Raw genomic sequence first — 16132 nt, 5'->3', positions numbered from 1 at the left:
CCAACCATAGCCACTTAGGACTCTGTTTCTGAGAAGGTAAAATCTTTGTTGCTTTAACTGTTATTAGGCTTGTTTCTCGTAATAGTTTTGAATACATGAGGTACATTTTTATAGGCTCTTCAGAGGAGAACATAGTTATATGACTGATTAGCTTTCAGGCAGTTGCAGGAAACCTGTGGACCAGACCATTTTAGTGGGTAGAGAGGAAGGTTGACATTTATGGTTAAGACAGTGGACTTTAAGTGAAGAGATCTAGATTCTCCTGCTCTGTGACTTTTAGCAAGCCACTTAATCTCTGTGGCTGAGTGTCTCACTTATAAAATGGGGATAATGATGTGAGAAGTAAAACATTTCTCTGTCTTCTCTACCAAGACTGTAAATACAATGCATAGACTTGAAGGCAAGGTGAATTAAAATAGAGCAAAAAAAGAGTAAGTGTTCTAATAAAGACCTGTAACGTCCCTGTCTTGTGCCAAGGAGATCTGCTTATGGATCTAACAGTCAGGGTTGAAATACCTACTCTGTAGAACCATTAGTTTGAATGTTAGCAGATTACACTTGCTCCTTCAATTCATTTAGATCAACTGAACCCCGTCAGCTTCCTCCGTGTGTGCCTTTAGACTAAGGGGTTGTCTGTTCTGTGCAGACATTAAAGATCCATTATACTGTTCAGAAGAGTGAGTGGCTCTGAGCTGGCCTTCTCAGCAAAAATTTTCCATTCCAGCATTGTTGTGGTGTGATCTGAGTTGACTGTTGCCCTCAGTTATGCTATTGTGGTAGCTATATTTTGGAATTACAGACTATATGTAAGTGTAAAACTATGCAGACAGCATAAGGCAAGTACATTAGGCTTGGCTGTAAACTGCTATGCAAATTGGGTTTACCAAATCATGTAACCAGACTGTCAGACTAAGCATTTCCAGTCTTAGAATTTAATTCTGTTTCTTTAAAAAAACAAAAATAAAACTACACTTCTCTAGAGGTGGAGAGAAATCAAGTAGTTTTTTCTGGGTAATGCAGCAGCAGTGAACATAGGGGTTCACGTGTAATACGGCAGTGGCCACATTTCATATTACCTTTTCCTCTTCACATAAGACAATCATGTTTTGAAGGGAGAGTTCTTATAAATTAAATTCCCTGCCACCAGAGCAAGTTTGTGCCCACAAACCAAAGTGAGAGCATTTTATGTAGCAGGAGTGCTGCAATTAAGAGAACAATTTACTATATTAAAAAAATTGTAAAAGTAGAAAAGGGGAGGGAGGGCAGTTTTTTCTCTAATGAAATAGAAAATTGAGTGGAAAATGAACAACTGGAGTGATTTTGTTTATGTCGACAAGACCTGACAATGAAAGTGTGATTCCTCAGTATGGCAGAGAAGAGAACTTGCTGGTTTCCTCCTTTTGAAGAAATGACTGAGAATGACTTCTTTGTGTATGCTAGACACTGCTTTTAGAATAACAGTAACTGAATGCAATTTTTGGGAGCCCTTTGGGTGCTAAGGTCGGTGATTGTCCTACAAAAAGGGAGTCATCTAGATGATTTTAAATCTGGTTCCATCTGGTAAATTTTTCGAAGCAGGACAAAACCATATTGTGCAACTATGCTACATTTCGATCATCTCTCTCACTGGCCATCAAAGAGTACTGTTTCCATATCCTTTTCTGTAAAATGGAGAGAATTAGAAGCTCACTTACAGAGGTGTTGTGAAGTTTAACTAGTGACTATAATATGCTTATGATTAAAAATAGCAATAGGTTAAAAAAAAATCAGCACAAACTTGCCATTATAGTTATTGCTTGTATAGCAAAAGTTACCAAATGCATAGAACCTAAATGTTCATTTTTTTAAAAAGTGAATTCCTACCCTTATTGTAGTCAATAGGACCAGGATTTCACCAGTTATGGGCAGGGCTAGCATGAACCAGGAGATGGGAGTCACAAACAAGTACCTCTGCTGGCCCTATCAGTTTCTGCAGAATTTAAGCATTAAAGTTTTAGGCTGGATGCTTTTGAAGATAATCTTCTGAACCTTACTCAATTAAATGCTCTCTTCCCCTGTCTTCCCCAATCCTCTTAATGGAATGTTTAGTCTGAAACCTAACATTGTCACTGACTGTTTCAGTAAAAACACTTACCTACTGTGAAATTTTGTGTGGGGCTAAAATACAACATTTCCTCCTCCCATTTATGCAGGAAATTGGCTCTATCCAAACAAACCTCTCCATTTCACATCACTAAGATGTGAAGATTAATGCATAGATGAGATTTGCTTGTTGACTATTATTGTGCTTGTAAAAGATACAGTCTGTGTCCCAAGGGTTTTATGATATAAGAATAGAAGCTCCCAGCCAAGAAATAGAAGACGTATATCCAATTGCATAGCAAGGCTCATTCTAAACTTATTCAAATACATAATAGCAAAAATTATGATAAAATGGTTACCTTCCTCTCTCTAACTCTTGTTCTTCAAGATATTGCACCTATCTGTCCTACTGTAGGTGTGTGCATACCTTGTGCACAGTTGTTGGTACCACTGAGGAAAAAAGTTCTCCTCTTGGGGTGGCTTGAGCACCCTCTCTCATCACGTGTGCTAGTATAAGAGATGGAGTCATTCCCATTCCCCCTCAGTTCCTTCATATGGTCTAGACACTGATAGAAAGAGGGGAGGGAGTGTGGATTGTGGAATGGACAGTTGCAATGTATCTCAAAGAACACCACCATACTTAAGACCTAAGTTCCCTGTAAGCTGTGCGGGTGCGCAGGAGGCTATCAAGGGCTGCGCAGGCGGGGAGAGATGCCCCTACTCAGGCCCGCCACAGTTGCTGGGGAGATGAGCCACTCTGCCAGCCTGGGCCAGCCCTGCCAGAAGTGCCCAGGAGAGGCACCTCTCGCCCAGCCCAGCCCAGCCTGACCCAGCCCCACCAGAGCTGCTGCAGCTGGGGAGAGGTGCCTCTCATCCAGGCCTGTGCTGCTGCGGTGAGAGAGGGCTAGTGGGAATCATCTCTTCCCACCACAGCCCTGGGGCAGCCTGTACCCCAAACACCTCATCCCCAGAGCCTGCACCCCCTGCACTCTAAACCTCTGCCTCAGCCCTGAGCCCCTTCCCATACCCTGAACTTCTCATCCCTGGCCCCACCCCAGAGCCTTCACCCCAGCCAGAGCCCTCACCCGCCCCCGCACCCCGACCCTTTGCTCCAGTCCCGAGCCCCCTCCTACACTCCAAACCCCTTGGCCTTGGCCCCACCCCCACCAAACATCATTGCCGTAGTGGTGCATATAACAAAATTCATTCTGCATATGGACATAAAAAGTTAGAGGAAACACTGCTTAAGACCCATTAATCTGATGTTACAAGCACTTAGGAAGTGGGATAAACAATTTGTAAACAAAAGGTGGGAAACAAATAGAACAGGTACACCACCTTCAACCAATGCATCAAAATGTCTGTTTGGATGAGGGGGCTGGACAGGATGAGCCCACTGATGCTGAAGAGTGCGGTGGTGGATGTTGTCTTCTATAACCTCTGTACTTTCTCCTCAGCAGATCTTGAGACTTGGAAGCAAAATCCTGGTATCTGCATTGCAGTTGAGGATTAAACTGTTTCCTCTTTGTTACCTGAGTATTGTACCCTATAGATTTTAATATTGCCCATCTTTTAGGCTTCTAGGTCCTCGATGGTCTCCTGCGCTTCTGAGAAGATCCCAGATGACTGTAACCATGAACATCTCATAGAAATGGGTGATGCCAGGGTTTGAGCTGCCATGTTTGTGCCATCTAAACTGTCCTGACTAACAGTTCTGCTGACTAGTAGTTCTGCCAGCTAGCTTGTCTTCACCCACTATTACTTCAAAGTCCTGCCTATGGTCCTCTGGTAACTTGTCTTTAAATTTTATAATGCTATCCCAAAGGCTGAAGTCATAGTAGCTCAGCAGTGCCTGCTGGTTTGCAATCCTGAGTTGCAGGTTCCCTGTAGAAGAAAGGTTGCATCCAACAAGTCCAGCCTCTTGAAAACTTTGCCTTTGGCTGTCGATGGTTGGTGTCCTTGTTCATTAGCATGCTTTCCTGTTCATTAGCAACTGCCACTACCAAAGAACTTGCGGAAGGGTGAAAGTATAAATTGTTATATCCCTTAGAGGGGATATAGTATCTCTGTTCAGCTTGCTTTGCTGTTGGGGTAAGGAGAATGGTGTCTGCCACAGTGCCTTGACTGGCTCCATAATGGCTTCATTAATTGGGAGAGCCACTCTGGAAGAATGTCCACTAACTTGTGACAGCTTTCATGTATCTCCTCTGCCTGAATGTCAAGAATAGAGGACACCTTTCTCATTAGATCTTGATGAGCTCTGTGGTCTTCTGGTGGTAGTTGATTTCTTGCTGCTTCAATAGCCTCATCTAGCGACGAAGAGGATGCCACAAGATTCTGAGATGGTGGCTGCTTCATGACTTGTGCTGGGGGAAGCTGGCTGACTTCTGGCTGCTCGGTAGTGGGTACCAGAGAATGATGCTGTTGGTGCCGATGACCTGAGAGCAGTCTCAAAGACAAAGAATTAGGTGCCTGAGAGGGGGTTCTAGTGGGAAGAGGGGTGCCACACATGCCCAGAATGGCCACTCATATGGACCTGAGACCCATCCTTGACTGGGCAATTGCTCCTTAGGAGGAGGCCAGTGCTGTAAGGGTGGTATGACATATAGTTCCCATCTCTGATGGATGGTATGCCCTCTGTCTTGGATGTCATAAAGATGAATGCACCTCTGAGTCCGATGAGGAAGAATCCAAAATGTCTGACAATGGGGCACAGGGGCTAGAACCAGTTGGAACTGGGATGGGTAGTCTGGTATCAGGGATATCATCCTAGGCTTGCCTTTGAACTACACTGGCCTTTGCGGAAGCTTGAGAAGTAACGGTACTCTGAGGGAGGCACTGCAAGCGTCGGTACTGAGTGTAAACCTTCTTGTGCTGCTGAGGATATCGGTACTGAGAAACTTAGAAGGTCCCTTGTGGCTGTATAGGCCTCCACATGGTTGAGCTGTGCTTCCAGTGCTTGTAGCTATTCCCCTCATGGAGGTGGGTTTTTTATAGCACTGGGAGAGCTTTAAAGCGGCAACGCTTTAACATGGCTAGTGAAGATATGCCTCTACCTGCATGAGGCCACACCAGGGAAATTGCTTAACCTTGTCTGGAGACAGCAATGCCCACCCAGACATGCCTGGACTTATGTTTTCCAAGCACATGGACTGAGGGTATAAAATCAAACACGGGGCTCATGCTTGGCCTTTCTCCTTCACCCACGTATGCTGCAAGCAACGAGGACACTCTGAAGACTCCAACTGAGGGGACTGGCACAGATTTAAGGGACAAATCTGCACATTAAGGATTGCAATATCCAGTGGGGTGAGAAAAACCGCTTAATCTAGATGTTGCCCAGTGTAATAAGGTTGAGAGTTTAGACTGCATGCTTTTATTTTATTTTGATAACTCATGCTGACTTTTTGCTTATCACTTAAAATCTCTCTCTTGCAGTCAATACACTTTTTACTGTCTATCTTTACCAGTGAGTTTGTATGAAGTGTGTGGCAAATCTGCTCAGGTTTTGCAAAGGCTGGTATATGTACACTTTCCATGGATGAAGTGGTGAACCAATTAATAAATTTGCACTACTCATCTTCAGCAGTGCAAGATGGTCTGTTCCTGAGGTATAGTGCTAGGAGCTGGGGGGATCTGGTTGGTACCTTTCTGTGTGATTAATGAGTGGCTCTGGGGCTCCACATATGGTTGTGCTGAGTGATAACAGTACCTGGAGGGATTTGCTGCTGATCACTAGCAAGGCATTGTGAGAGACAGCCCAGGCAGGAGACAGTTCAGGGAGCACAGCTGTCCCACAGTCCCAGGCTGCACCCTGGGGATCCTGTCACACCTGGCTATTACTTGTTTCTCACAGGTTTATGCCCCTTGTTTCTCACCATTTTTTATTCAGCTTTAGAAAAATCATCTGTTCTTTTAAGGCCTGATCCTGCATCATTGACTTCCAATAGGTACAGGATTGAGTCCTTCACTCTGTCCCAGATACCAGTTCAGAGCAACAAGTCTGTTGCTCTCATCAAAGGATGCGAGGCTGGCAGCAAATCAAAACTTACAAAGCTGCAGCTGACTGTCTGTTTTAAGTGTTATCCTTAGCTCTCACTCACTCACACTCATGCCCGTCACCCCAATCGGGGTATGGGCCGCCAACCACAGATCTCCAGAGTCCTCTATCCTGGGCCATTCACTCTAGCTGGTTCCAGGTATAGCCCATTTTTTTGCTATCAGCCTGAAGGTCGTGTCGCCAGGTGTTTCTTGGACGGCCTCTTTTCCGCTTGCTTTGGGGGTTCCACCACAGTGCCTGTCTGGTGATGTTAGTTGGCTGCTTGCGTAGTGTATGTCCTATCCAACCCCACCTTCTCCTGATTTCTTCCTCTGCTGGGAGTTGACGGTCCTCTCCAAGAAGTGGATGTTACTGATGGTGTCTGGCCAGCAGATCTGGAGAATCCTTCTGAGGCAGCTATTAATGAAGGTCTGGATCTTCCTGATGGTTGTTTTGGTTGTCCTCCAGGCTTCAGCTCTATACAGTAGGACTGATTTCACATTGGAGTTGAACAGTCAAATTTTTATTGCCAAAGACAGCTCTCTGGAGCTCCAGATGTTCTTGAGCTGTAAGAAGGCTCCTCTTGCCTTACCAATCCTTACTTTGATGTCTGCATCTGTGCCACCCTGCTGGTTGATGATGCTTCCTAAGTAGGTGAGGGACTGCACTTCTTCCAGGGGGCTTCCATTCAGTGTGACTGGGTCGTTGCTGATGGAGTTAATCCTAAGGATCTTGGTCTTGTCCTTGTGAATGTTGAGGCCAACCTGTGATGACGTGACTGCCACTACGTTGGTCTTCTCTTGCATCTGCTGTTTACTGTCCAAAAGGAGTGCAAGGTCCTTAGCTGAAGTTACTTAATGATGCTGGGCAAGTATTTTAGGAAGGGTGCTTTTGTATACAGCTTAATGGGTATTTGCTGGATTCTGTTTATGACCTTTGAATATTTAAAATGTTATAAACATACTTATATACTTATAACTACTGGGATAGGCCATCAAAGAAATCGAAGTAAATATATTATTGACTCATGTTATTTCCGTGATTTTGCTCTTTGTCACTGATTTCTCAATTGACAGGAACGATGCCCACAGTTAACACTGAGGACAGCTAATTACCATCTCCAGTGTTACCATCTCAAGTGGCATCTCAAGCTCATTACCATCTCAACTGGCATTTGGATTTCCCTTGCAGATGCCATATTTCTATAGTCCATTAATTCAAACTGATTTAATTTGGGAATTCTTGTGAACCTAACTTGTGGCATGTTAATGAGTCCCCAAAATATTTTGTGTTCCCAAGAAATTATTAATATTACAATTATGCCTAGACACTTAAACTGAGCTGAAGAGCCACAGGGCTGAGTAGTATACAAAGTGTAAGAGATAGTCACTGACCTGAATAGATTACTGTCTAAGGTCCTGATTGTCCATTTGTTTACTCATTTAAATTTACAACGGTGAGTAGTTGCATTGATTGTACAATAGTAAAGTGAATCAGGTATGTAAATGGTCATCTCACGGCCTAATGAGGAAATGGACATAACATAGAAGCAGAGTGATGTAATGACTTGAAGTGTCAATCCATTTTTTTTATTTTGAGTTTTAATTTTTAAATCTGTAAATGCTGCAGTGCACAGACGTTTTCTATATTGATGTTTGACACATTCAAAAAGCCCATCACTGTAGCTAAGGCCATTCTCTACTTCAGTCATGAATGACACTATGTTTAAGTATCATGATGATGATCACATACAAAAAATAGCTAGAGACAGACACAATGTTGCCTTGCTAAGTGCCTGTAGCTACAGCTCCCTGGGCGAATGAGACAGCTTACCAAAGTAGCCGCGGAGAGGACAAAGTGAACAAGCATTCTTTTCCTTTCCATGGGTAACGTCATGCCATTCCCTGTCTGACGCCAAGCACTCAGGATGACGTAACCATTATACGGCCAATCACAGCTGGAAAGATGACGTAAACGACCTTAGCAACAGGCCCAGTCGGAGCGGGCCAATTAGAAAATCGATGGGGGTGGCAGGTAGCCAATGGGATACGGCGAGGGAGGAAGGCGGCAGGCGGCCGGTCGTCTCCCTCATCTTCCCTCCGACAAGATGGCGGCGGCGCTGGCGATGGTGGCACTAGCGGCTTTGTGTCCGTTCAGCGCCTGAGCTCGGTTCCGGCCTGGCCGGGGATACCGAGCAGCGGCGACATGACCGCGGAGCCCATGAGGTACGGCCCGAAACACCATCCCGCCAGGGTCTGAGGAGAGGCGGCTGGGGATACTGTAATCACTTTCCTCCCACCCGTGGAGTAGAGGCGGCAGCGCCGCTCCCCGCTGCGGGCTGGTACCGCAGGAGGCTGGGGAAGACATCGTCAGGGAAGGCCGCGGGGCTGAGTAAGGGATCGCGGGCGAGAGGCCGGGCAGGGGGAGGGGACCGGCGGGACGGAGGTTGAGTGCGGTCTGGTTGCTGCCTGCGTGCGCGGGACTTAACCCGGCCGGGCTGAGGGAAAGAGGCGCCCGTGGGCGCTTATATTCCCCTCGCCGGTGGGCTTGGGGGCAGTGCTGAGCCCCTGGCTCGGCCGGGGCAGGCGCACGGCCTGGTCCCTCTGCCAGTCTCACCGCGGGGCGGAGGGGGCCCCGCTTCGAAGCCTGCGTTCTCAAGGTTGGGGACGTTGATGCTTCGTTTCCATTCTCTGTCTTGCCCGGAGAGAGCCGGAGCGAGACCTGCCTTGGCAGAGCAGGTGGAGGGGCGGTGCCCTCTCCTGACCCCCAGCCCTGGATAGGGGTTTTTGCGTCAGCGAATGTCTTGGTACCATAGTGGTCCTGCCTCGTCTCCCCTCCTTCCCCAACGTGTTTATCCCACAGTGAAAGTCCCTTCTCCTTTACTGCCCCTCCACAGTAAAAGATCTATTTTTACATCAGATCAGTGTCTGCCACCGCGGGAAAGCTGATCTTCACACAAGGTGTTCACCCCAAGCATCATTCTAGACAGACTTTTCTCTAGCTTGCAGACTGGAAACGTTTTCTCTTCCCTCTCAGCAGGGGAGGCTTCTTGCAGTTCTTTGCTTTCTAGGACCTGCTCTTGTCTACTGAGTTTAATTCCTTCCTTGCTGCATACAGTAAATTATGTTATGCCAGGCCACAAATCAGCTTCAGTGCTGACAAACAGGTGCTATGTTTTACCATTAATACATAATTAGTTTTGTGTGCCTTCCAGCATACAGACATTTCAGGGGAAGGTGACCAAGGAGCATGGTCCATCAACTGCACAGCACTCTGAATGCTGAAGACCTGATATGAATCATAAACAAATGATTGTCAGTTAACCTTCATGATTGTTGACTAACCTTGTCCACAAAATCAAAACAAAAATTGAAGGAAAAGTAGCATCACCTGAACTTGTATTATGATTCTCAGTAAAGATTCTTAAGTAGTCATAGTTGTTTACATGGATTTTTTTTGCTCTGTAGCACTAAACTCTTTTTGACATCTTTGCAGTTGGTAGCATATTAACATTAGAGCATCCTCTTAGTGAAGTTTGGGTTTGATTACATTTCTATTTGTTTGTATTATTTTTCAGTCAAGACAAAAGGAGGAGCTGATTTTTTCCTTTGCTTTCCCTTGTTTGGGTAGTTGTTTGTAATTTACCATAAACTCCCAGTAGGGTTTCTGCCAGTACCGATAGGAATGGTAATTTTCTCTCCTTATATGTTCCCTGCCCTGAAAGCCTTTTAATTTCTTAGTTAGCTGTGCCTGAAGGCCTCTAGCAGTGTAAACAAAATTATTAACACAGTTAACATAAAGTAGGTTGACCAAATCCAGGAGCAGAAACTACAACAAACAAGCTGTTCCTAACGTAAAATAGGGTGACCTTAAACAGATACACCATCACAGGGTCTGCGTTGTATATACATTTTTTTATTTTAAATTAATTTATTTATTATTTTACAGAAGGCGCAATCTCCTCAGACCTCCCTCCCCAGACACCCTCCATGAGCCTTTGGGTCATGATCTCCAAAGTTTGGGAAACACTGGTTTGAAATGTTCAGTATGAGAATATAAAACAGAAGCAGTGTAGTTGCTGGAACAAATTATCTCTTAAAGCAGGGGTTCTAACTCTTTTTCTTTCTGAGGCCCCCTCAACATGCTGTAAAAGCTCCACAGTCCACCTGTGCCACAACAACTGTTTTTCTGTATATAAAAGCCAGGGCCAGCATTAGGGGGTAGCAAACAGAGCAGTTGCCTGGGGCCCCATGCCACAGGGGGCCCCCTATGTAGCTACATTGTTCAGGGTTCAGGGCACTGGGCTTCAGACCCATCCGGTGGGGCTTCAGCTTTGTGCCTTGGGCCCCAGTGAGTTTGATGCTGGCCCTGCTTGGCAGACCCCCTGAGGCTTTCTTGCGGCCTCCCAGGGAGCCCTGGAAGACTGGTTGAGAATCACTGTCTTAAAGGATCCTTCATGAGTAATGGTAACACACTGGTTTGGGTGGGTGGGTGTGTGAGAATTGATATGGGAGGATGTAACAAATTTGAAGTTATTTTCTTAAAGGAAGAAATTAGTCACGGAATTTTTCTGTGCTGGTAGTATGGGGTGAAAAATTGACAACTTTGGAATGTACCTAGAAATATTTACAAAATATTTACAGAAAGTCAAACAATACTAAAGATAGTTTATGGAATAGAAAATATCTACTGCTGGCTTCTTTCAAATTAAATTATTGCTGCATTATACACAACATGCATCATGTCATGCTGCAGCATCACTCATTCAGAGTAAATGGATGCCTTACCCTAAGAAAGAAAAATGAGATCAGGTTTCCCACCAAGATTTTAGGGCAAATCTCTCAACATATGCTCTGTACAAGACAAATCTTTAATGTATTAACTTAAAAGCTAAAGCAAAGTTGTTAGTTCTATTGAACTATGCATTATTCATCTGTAGCATCATTAAGGCTGCATTGAAAAAAGTCTCTTTACTCAGCAGAAGACAGGTGAATTTTCTACAAAGGTGTTGTACGAAGTCTTTTCTAACTGCAGAAGAAACATTTTAAAATAACTCCCTTTCACAGTTTTCTCTGTCTTCATATTTCTTTGAGTTCCACATAGTCCACTCAAACTTCACATCTGTTCTGGTAATATCTTGGACGTAGGCCACTTCTGCATGTTTGACATTAAACATCTAGTTAGTTATTCTCCTTATTTGTCATAACCTTAGTGCCTCCCCAAGACTAGCAGCAGAACTGCTCAGTTACTTTCATTTTAAACACTAGCAATCTGGGTTACAAAAGCATGACCCCAAAAAAGTCTGTTTTCAATAAAATTTCATTTTTTCTAGATTTCCAATCAGTTCTATCCCTGACTTGCCAGCTGTGCTCTGTACCAGAAAAGATGAACCAGAAAAGCTTGTTGGACACCATTAGACACTGGAGTGGACTGTGGGTTGATACCAAGCAGTGAGCAGAGATGCAGGAGTCAGGGAGAGAGAACGGGGCTTATGGGAGAGAATGGCGTTAAGCAGGAATGATTAAAGGGAGCGGGGCGGCTCCAGGCACCAGCACGCCAAGCGCGTGCCTGGGGCAGCAAGCAACGGGGAGCGTTCTACTGATCGCCGCGAGGGTGGCAGGCAGGTTGCCTTCGGTGGCATGCCTGCGGAGAGTCCATTGGTCCCGAGGCTTCGGCGGATCGCCCGCAGGCATGCCGCCGAATCTGCGGGACCGGGGACCTCCTGCAGGCAAGCCGCCGAAGGCAACCTGCCTACCATGCTTGGGGCAGCGAAATACCTAGAGCCACCCCTGAAAGGGAGAGTCACCCGTGGCACAGTTTCTGTGCCAGGGCATTAGTACAGTGGCACAGTTTCTGTGCCAAGACAGTACATCAAGGGCTACCCTCATACTGCTGCTCTCCTCTCCACCGCTTCCCCGATTCAGGTCAGCTTAAGCCCAACATTTTAATCACATTCTCTGCTTACTTCCTATGGTGTCCTACAACTTCATGCCTCATACACAACCCTACTTACACGTAGAACAAAGGCTGCAGGTTGTTCAAGATGAAATATATTTGGGCTATGGAGTATGAAAAGCAGGTAGTTCAGGCTGAGAGGGGGAGTTAATAAGTGGATCAGAGCTGGGCATAAAATGACTAAACTGCTTATTTTCTTGCTGTTTAGAGTTTAGGATTGGCATCAAACATATGGGCCAGATCCAGCCCAATTGACATATTTATGTAGCCTATGTGATATTCAGATTGTGCAAAATACCAGCTTTCATTTAAAAAAAAAAAAAAGTTTATGGCCCTCCCGGTTTTGAAGAAAACCTTCCAAATGTGAAAAACAGCAGTAAAGAGATGTAATAATGCCTTCCCAAATTTGCAAACAACCTAAAACAATGGCTTAGAACAATGAACTCCCATATCCCCTATTAATCTCAATAGAATGGCAACAAAAACATTTTAATGTGAACAGTAGCTCTTGCACTGCTGATTATTTTAACAGATGGAAATGGATGGGAGTGAAGCTCACAGGAGGGGTACAGGGAATAGGAGTTGCTGCAGGAAAGGAAAGACAGGGGAAAAAGTAGAGGAGATACAAAAAGACAAGGCAGCAGGAGAGAAACAGAGAAGGAAGGGTAAAAAAGGAAGAAAAAGGGTAGAAACAGTAGCACCCCAAACAAGGAGAGGAGCATATTTTCACTGTAGACTAGTGCAGAGTAAATGTGTGTTACTCTCTATGGAAGAAACAGCATGAAACCTGTATCTATCTGTGCCTGGATTTATCTTAGGAAAAACATTCTTTGTTAAAAGTGTATTTTGTATGAGGCAAAGTGCAGGTGCAAATGCACAAAGACCATGACAAAACATGTCACTGAGTTGGAATATTGGATATATCTGCAGTAATCATGAAGGCCTTAGTGTACTGCTGAGCCTCACATGACCATATTTCATGTCATTGGACCTCAGTTCTGGCTGATGGGTGATACAGAAAGATGAACTGGTTTGTGAATAGGGCAGTGGCAAGTTGTTCCAATGATGGCTCAGAAAGAAAAAAAAATACAGAAATATAATGGCAAACATGATGTATTGTTTTACACTGATTTGAAACCATGGTATGTAGTGTGCTCTGAAATTCTAACTGCAGAGTATATGGTGCCTTCAAAGTTCTTGTAACATTTAGAGACCAGACAGCTGTCACTGAAAGATAAAACTAAGACTTTTTTTTTTTTTCCAGAGTGAGCTTGAAGCCTTGAAAAATCAACAAGGCTTGATTACTCAGACTAGCAGTGTCAACACCAGTGCCCTTCAGGCAACTTATTTGGTATGTCTGCAAATCACAGTTTTTTATATGGTGTATATCAGGGATCTCAAACTCAGATGACCACAAGGGCCACATGAGGACTAGTGCTTTGGCCCAAGAGCCACATCACTGACACCCACCCCTTGCTGCCCCTGGCTCTGCCCCTACTCCACCCCTTCCATGAGGCCCCGCCCCGCCCTGTCTCTTCCCTGCCCCCATTCCAACCCCTTCCCCAAAGTCCTCACCCCAACTCTGCCCTCTCCCTTCCCCCAGGGGGTACAGGAGGGGAGCAGGGTGTGGCAGGGGCTCAGGGCAGGGAGTTGAGGTGCAGGAGGGTTGCAGAGTGCAACGGGGCTCAGGGCAGGGAGATGAGGTGTGGGGTGCAGGAGGGGTGAGGGGTGTGGCAAGGGGCTCAGGGCAGGGGGTTGGGGTGTAGGAGGGGTGTGTGGGATGTAGAAGGGGGCTCCAGACGGGGTTGGGGTGCAGGAGGGGTGCAAGCTCCGGCCTGGCGCCGCTTACCTAGAGTGGCTCTGGGGTGGCAGCGCTGCACATTGTGGCCAGGGCAGGCTCTTGCTCTTGCTGGTCCTCCAGGTACCTCCCCATAAAGCTCCCATTTGCTGCGTTTCCCTGTTCCCGGCCAATGGGAGCTGCAGAGGGCGATGCCTGGAAGCGAGAGCACAGAGCCCTCTACTTCCCTCCCTCCCCCCCCGCCCTGTGGCAGTACGAGCCCCGCCATAGTTCCAGCCACTGTGCGGAGCTCGTACTGCCACGGGGTAGGCAGAGGGGCAGGGGGGGCACGGGTGGGGGAGCACTGGCAGCTTGGCGGGCTGCATGAAAGAACCCTTTGGGCCGCATGTTTGAAACCCCTGGTGTATATGCTTGTTTCAGAATTTTGTTAGGGTTAGAAACACCTACCAATAACGTGGTTTCTCATGTTTGTGAAATGGGTGAAGATATGAGAGAAACTGCTTTCATAACTTTCGAAAAGTCTCTAGCTGGCAATTCATCTGGATGAGTCAGAAGTCTGAAGATATCTCTCTGAGGGGTATATCTACACTGCAAAGGGTACTTAAAGCCTCTCTCCACTCTCCCTCCACTCCGCCCCCCCCCCCCCCCCCCCCCCCCCACCGCGAAGACAAAAGTTTTTATCATAGTGCAGTGTGAATGCAGCTTTGTCTCCTGCTGACAAAGCTAACATCGCCCGTGGGGCTGGAAGTATTTTGTGGGCAAAAGTGCAACAAAATACTGACAAAGTGCTGACAAAGAGCATTTGCACATGCTGACTTTTAGTGACAAGGCTGTGTCAAGACAGCCTTGCTGCTACAAGCTGCGTGGTGTAGACAAGCCCTAAGATACTGCCTGATCTGAGGGGTGGTTTGATTTTTGTAAGGTAGGTTTCTGATGGTTTTGTTGGAGACTTGATCTTCTGTAAAGCGCAACAGTAGAATGCCATTCAAGATATTTCAAAATGTATTTAGATTTCCACATTTAGTAGGAGCTGTGTATGATAATCTGGATGCATAGTGCCAAAGTGGTGACAGATAAGGGTAGTATACTAGTCTACTGATCCAGAACATCACACCAAATACATCCCTGCCGCACTGTTTCATAAACTACTAAACTGTTGATGATAAGAAAATGCCTGAATGTCTGTGTCAGGTCATAGATGAATTCAGAACTTTTGCATTGCTATGTAACTACCAACAATACTTTCATACTGAAGAGTTGTGAGACTGTTTTCTCCTGTCTCACACATGGCAAAGAGATGTAGTGACAAGTGAAGTGTTAACTTGATTCTTTTAATTACAAGCAAAAGTGGAGATTTTCCATAATAATCAACAATCTCCCTGTAGTGAGGGGGCGTGGCCTCCCTCCCAGATGGACAAGGAAACTTCCTCACCTAGCCCCTGGTGGGCAGAGCCAGGGCATCCGCGCCTGCCCCACTGGAAATAAAAGGGCAGGACAGGGACCAGAAGTATAATGGGTAGGCCCTCAAGCTCAGTTGGGCCAGAGTCATCAGAGGAAAAGGACATCTCCCACTTGCTGCTAGAGATGGAGCCTGATGGACACCACTACAACACCAAAGCCCTAGAGGAGCTGCCAGGTGCTGAGGATGCTGAGGAGCTGTTAGGGCTGCTATTAGCTGTCTACTCCGGGAAGACTGATGATGACCCTGAGACCTGAGTACCGCACAATGGAAGTGTAGGAAGTAGCCCAGGGGAACCAGATGACGATCTGGCTGTATTGTGACCTGAAACTAGGTCAACATGTTTTGAGCAGATCCCCACTGACCAGTGACAGAACACTCCGCCCAGCCCTGGGCTGGGACCCGATTGAGTTGTGTGGTCTCAGGTCCCCATACCACTCCACCTCTGGGGTGGCAGCCACCCTATCTCAGGCCAAGATGCCCACATTGGTCTGCTGTCTGCCGGAGCTAGGACATCAGACTGTTTGCTGTCTGCCCAACCAGAGAGCTGAACACCTAACTATTTGGTACTCCTCCCTGCCTAGAGGCAGGGTCCCTAGACTCCTTTGCTGCTTTGCCCTGACTACAAGACATGGCTACTTAACTGTTTGGTGTTCTGTTCTGCTGGAAGCTCAGGCTGCCAGTGCTAATTCCCCCGAACTTGACACCTACAGCAAGGGAATGTGGCCTCCATCCCAGATGGACAGGCAGGGACGAACACAACCTCCTGCACTACCCTTGCTGACACTAAATAATTCAT

The 16132-nt window shown here is 46.2% G+C and overlaps 1 protein-coding gene across 3 annotated transcripts in view; it reads left to right on the top strand.

Annotated features, from left to right (window-relative positions):
• Positions 1–8217: 8217 nt before the first annotated feature.
• Positions 8218–16132, top strand: part of ATRX (ATRX chromatin remodeler) — a 157098-nt gene continuing 149183 nt past the window's right edge. For 2 of the 3 annotated variants that reach the window (XM_075068803.1, XM_075068806.1), the window contains exon 1: positions 13341–13427. Coding sequence is in view for 1 of the 3 variants with exons in the window: in XM_075068804.1 (XP_074924905.1) it covers positions 8327–8346 (20 nt within the window). In the remaining 2 variants the exon portion in view is untranslated. Of the gene's footprint in view, positions 8347–13340; positions 13428–16132 lie in introns of those variants that run through there. The other variant, XM_075068804.1, reaches the window with a different exon arrangement.

Source organism: Chelonoidis abingdonii, chromosome 8 (assembly GCF_003597395.2).
Source record: "Chelonoidis abingdonii isolate Lonesome George chromosome 8, CheloAbing_2.0, whole genome shotgun sequence".
Taxonomy (NCBI): Eukaryota; Metazoa; Chordata; order Testudines; family Testudinidae; genus Chelonoidis; species Chelonoidis abingdonii.
Note: the sequence above shows the minus strand (reverse complement) of the source record. Positions and strands in the feature narration are given on the sequence as shown.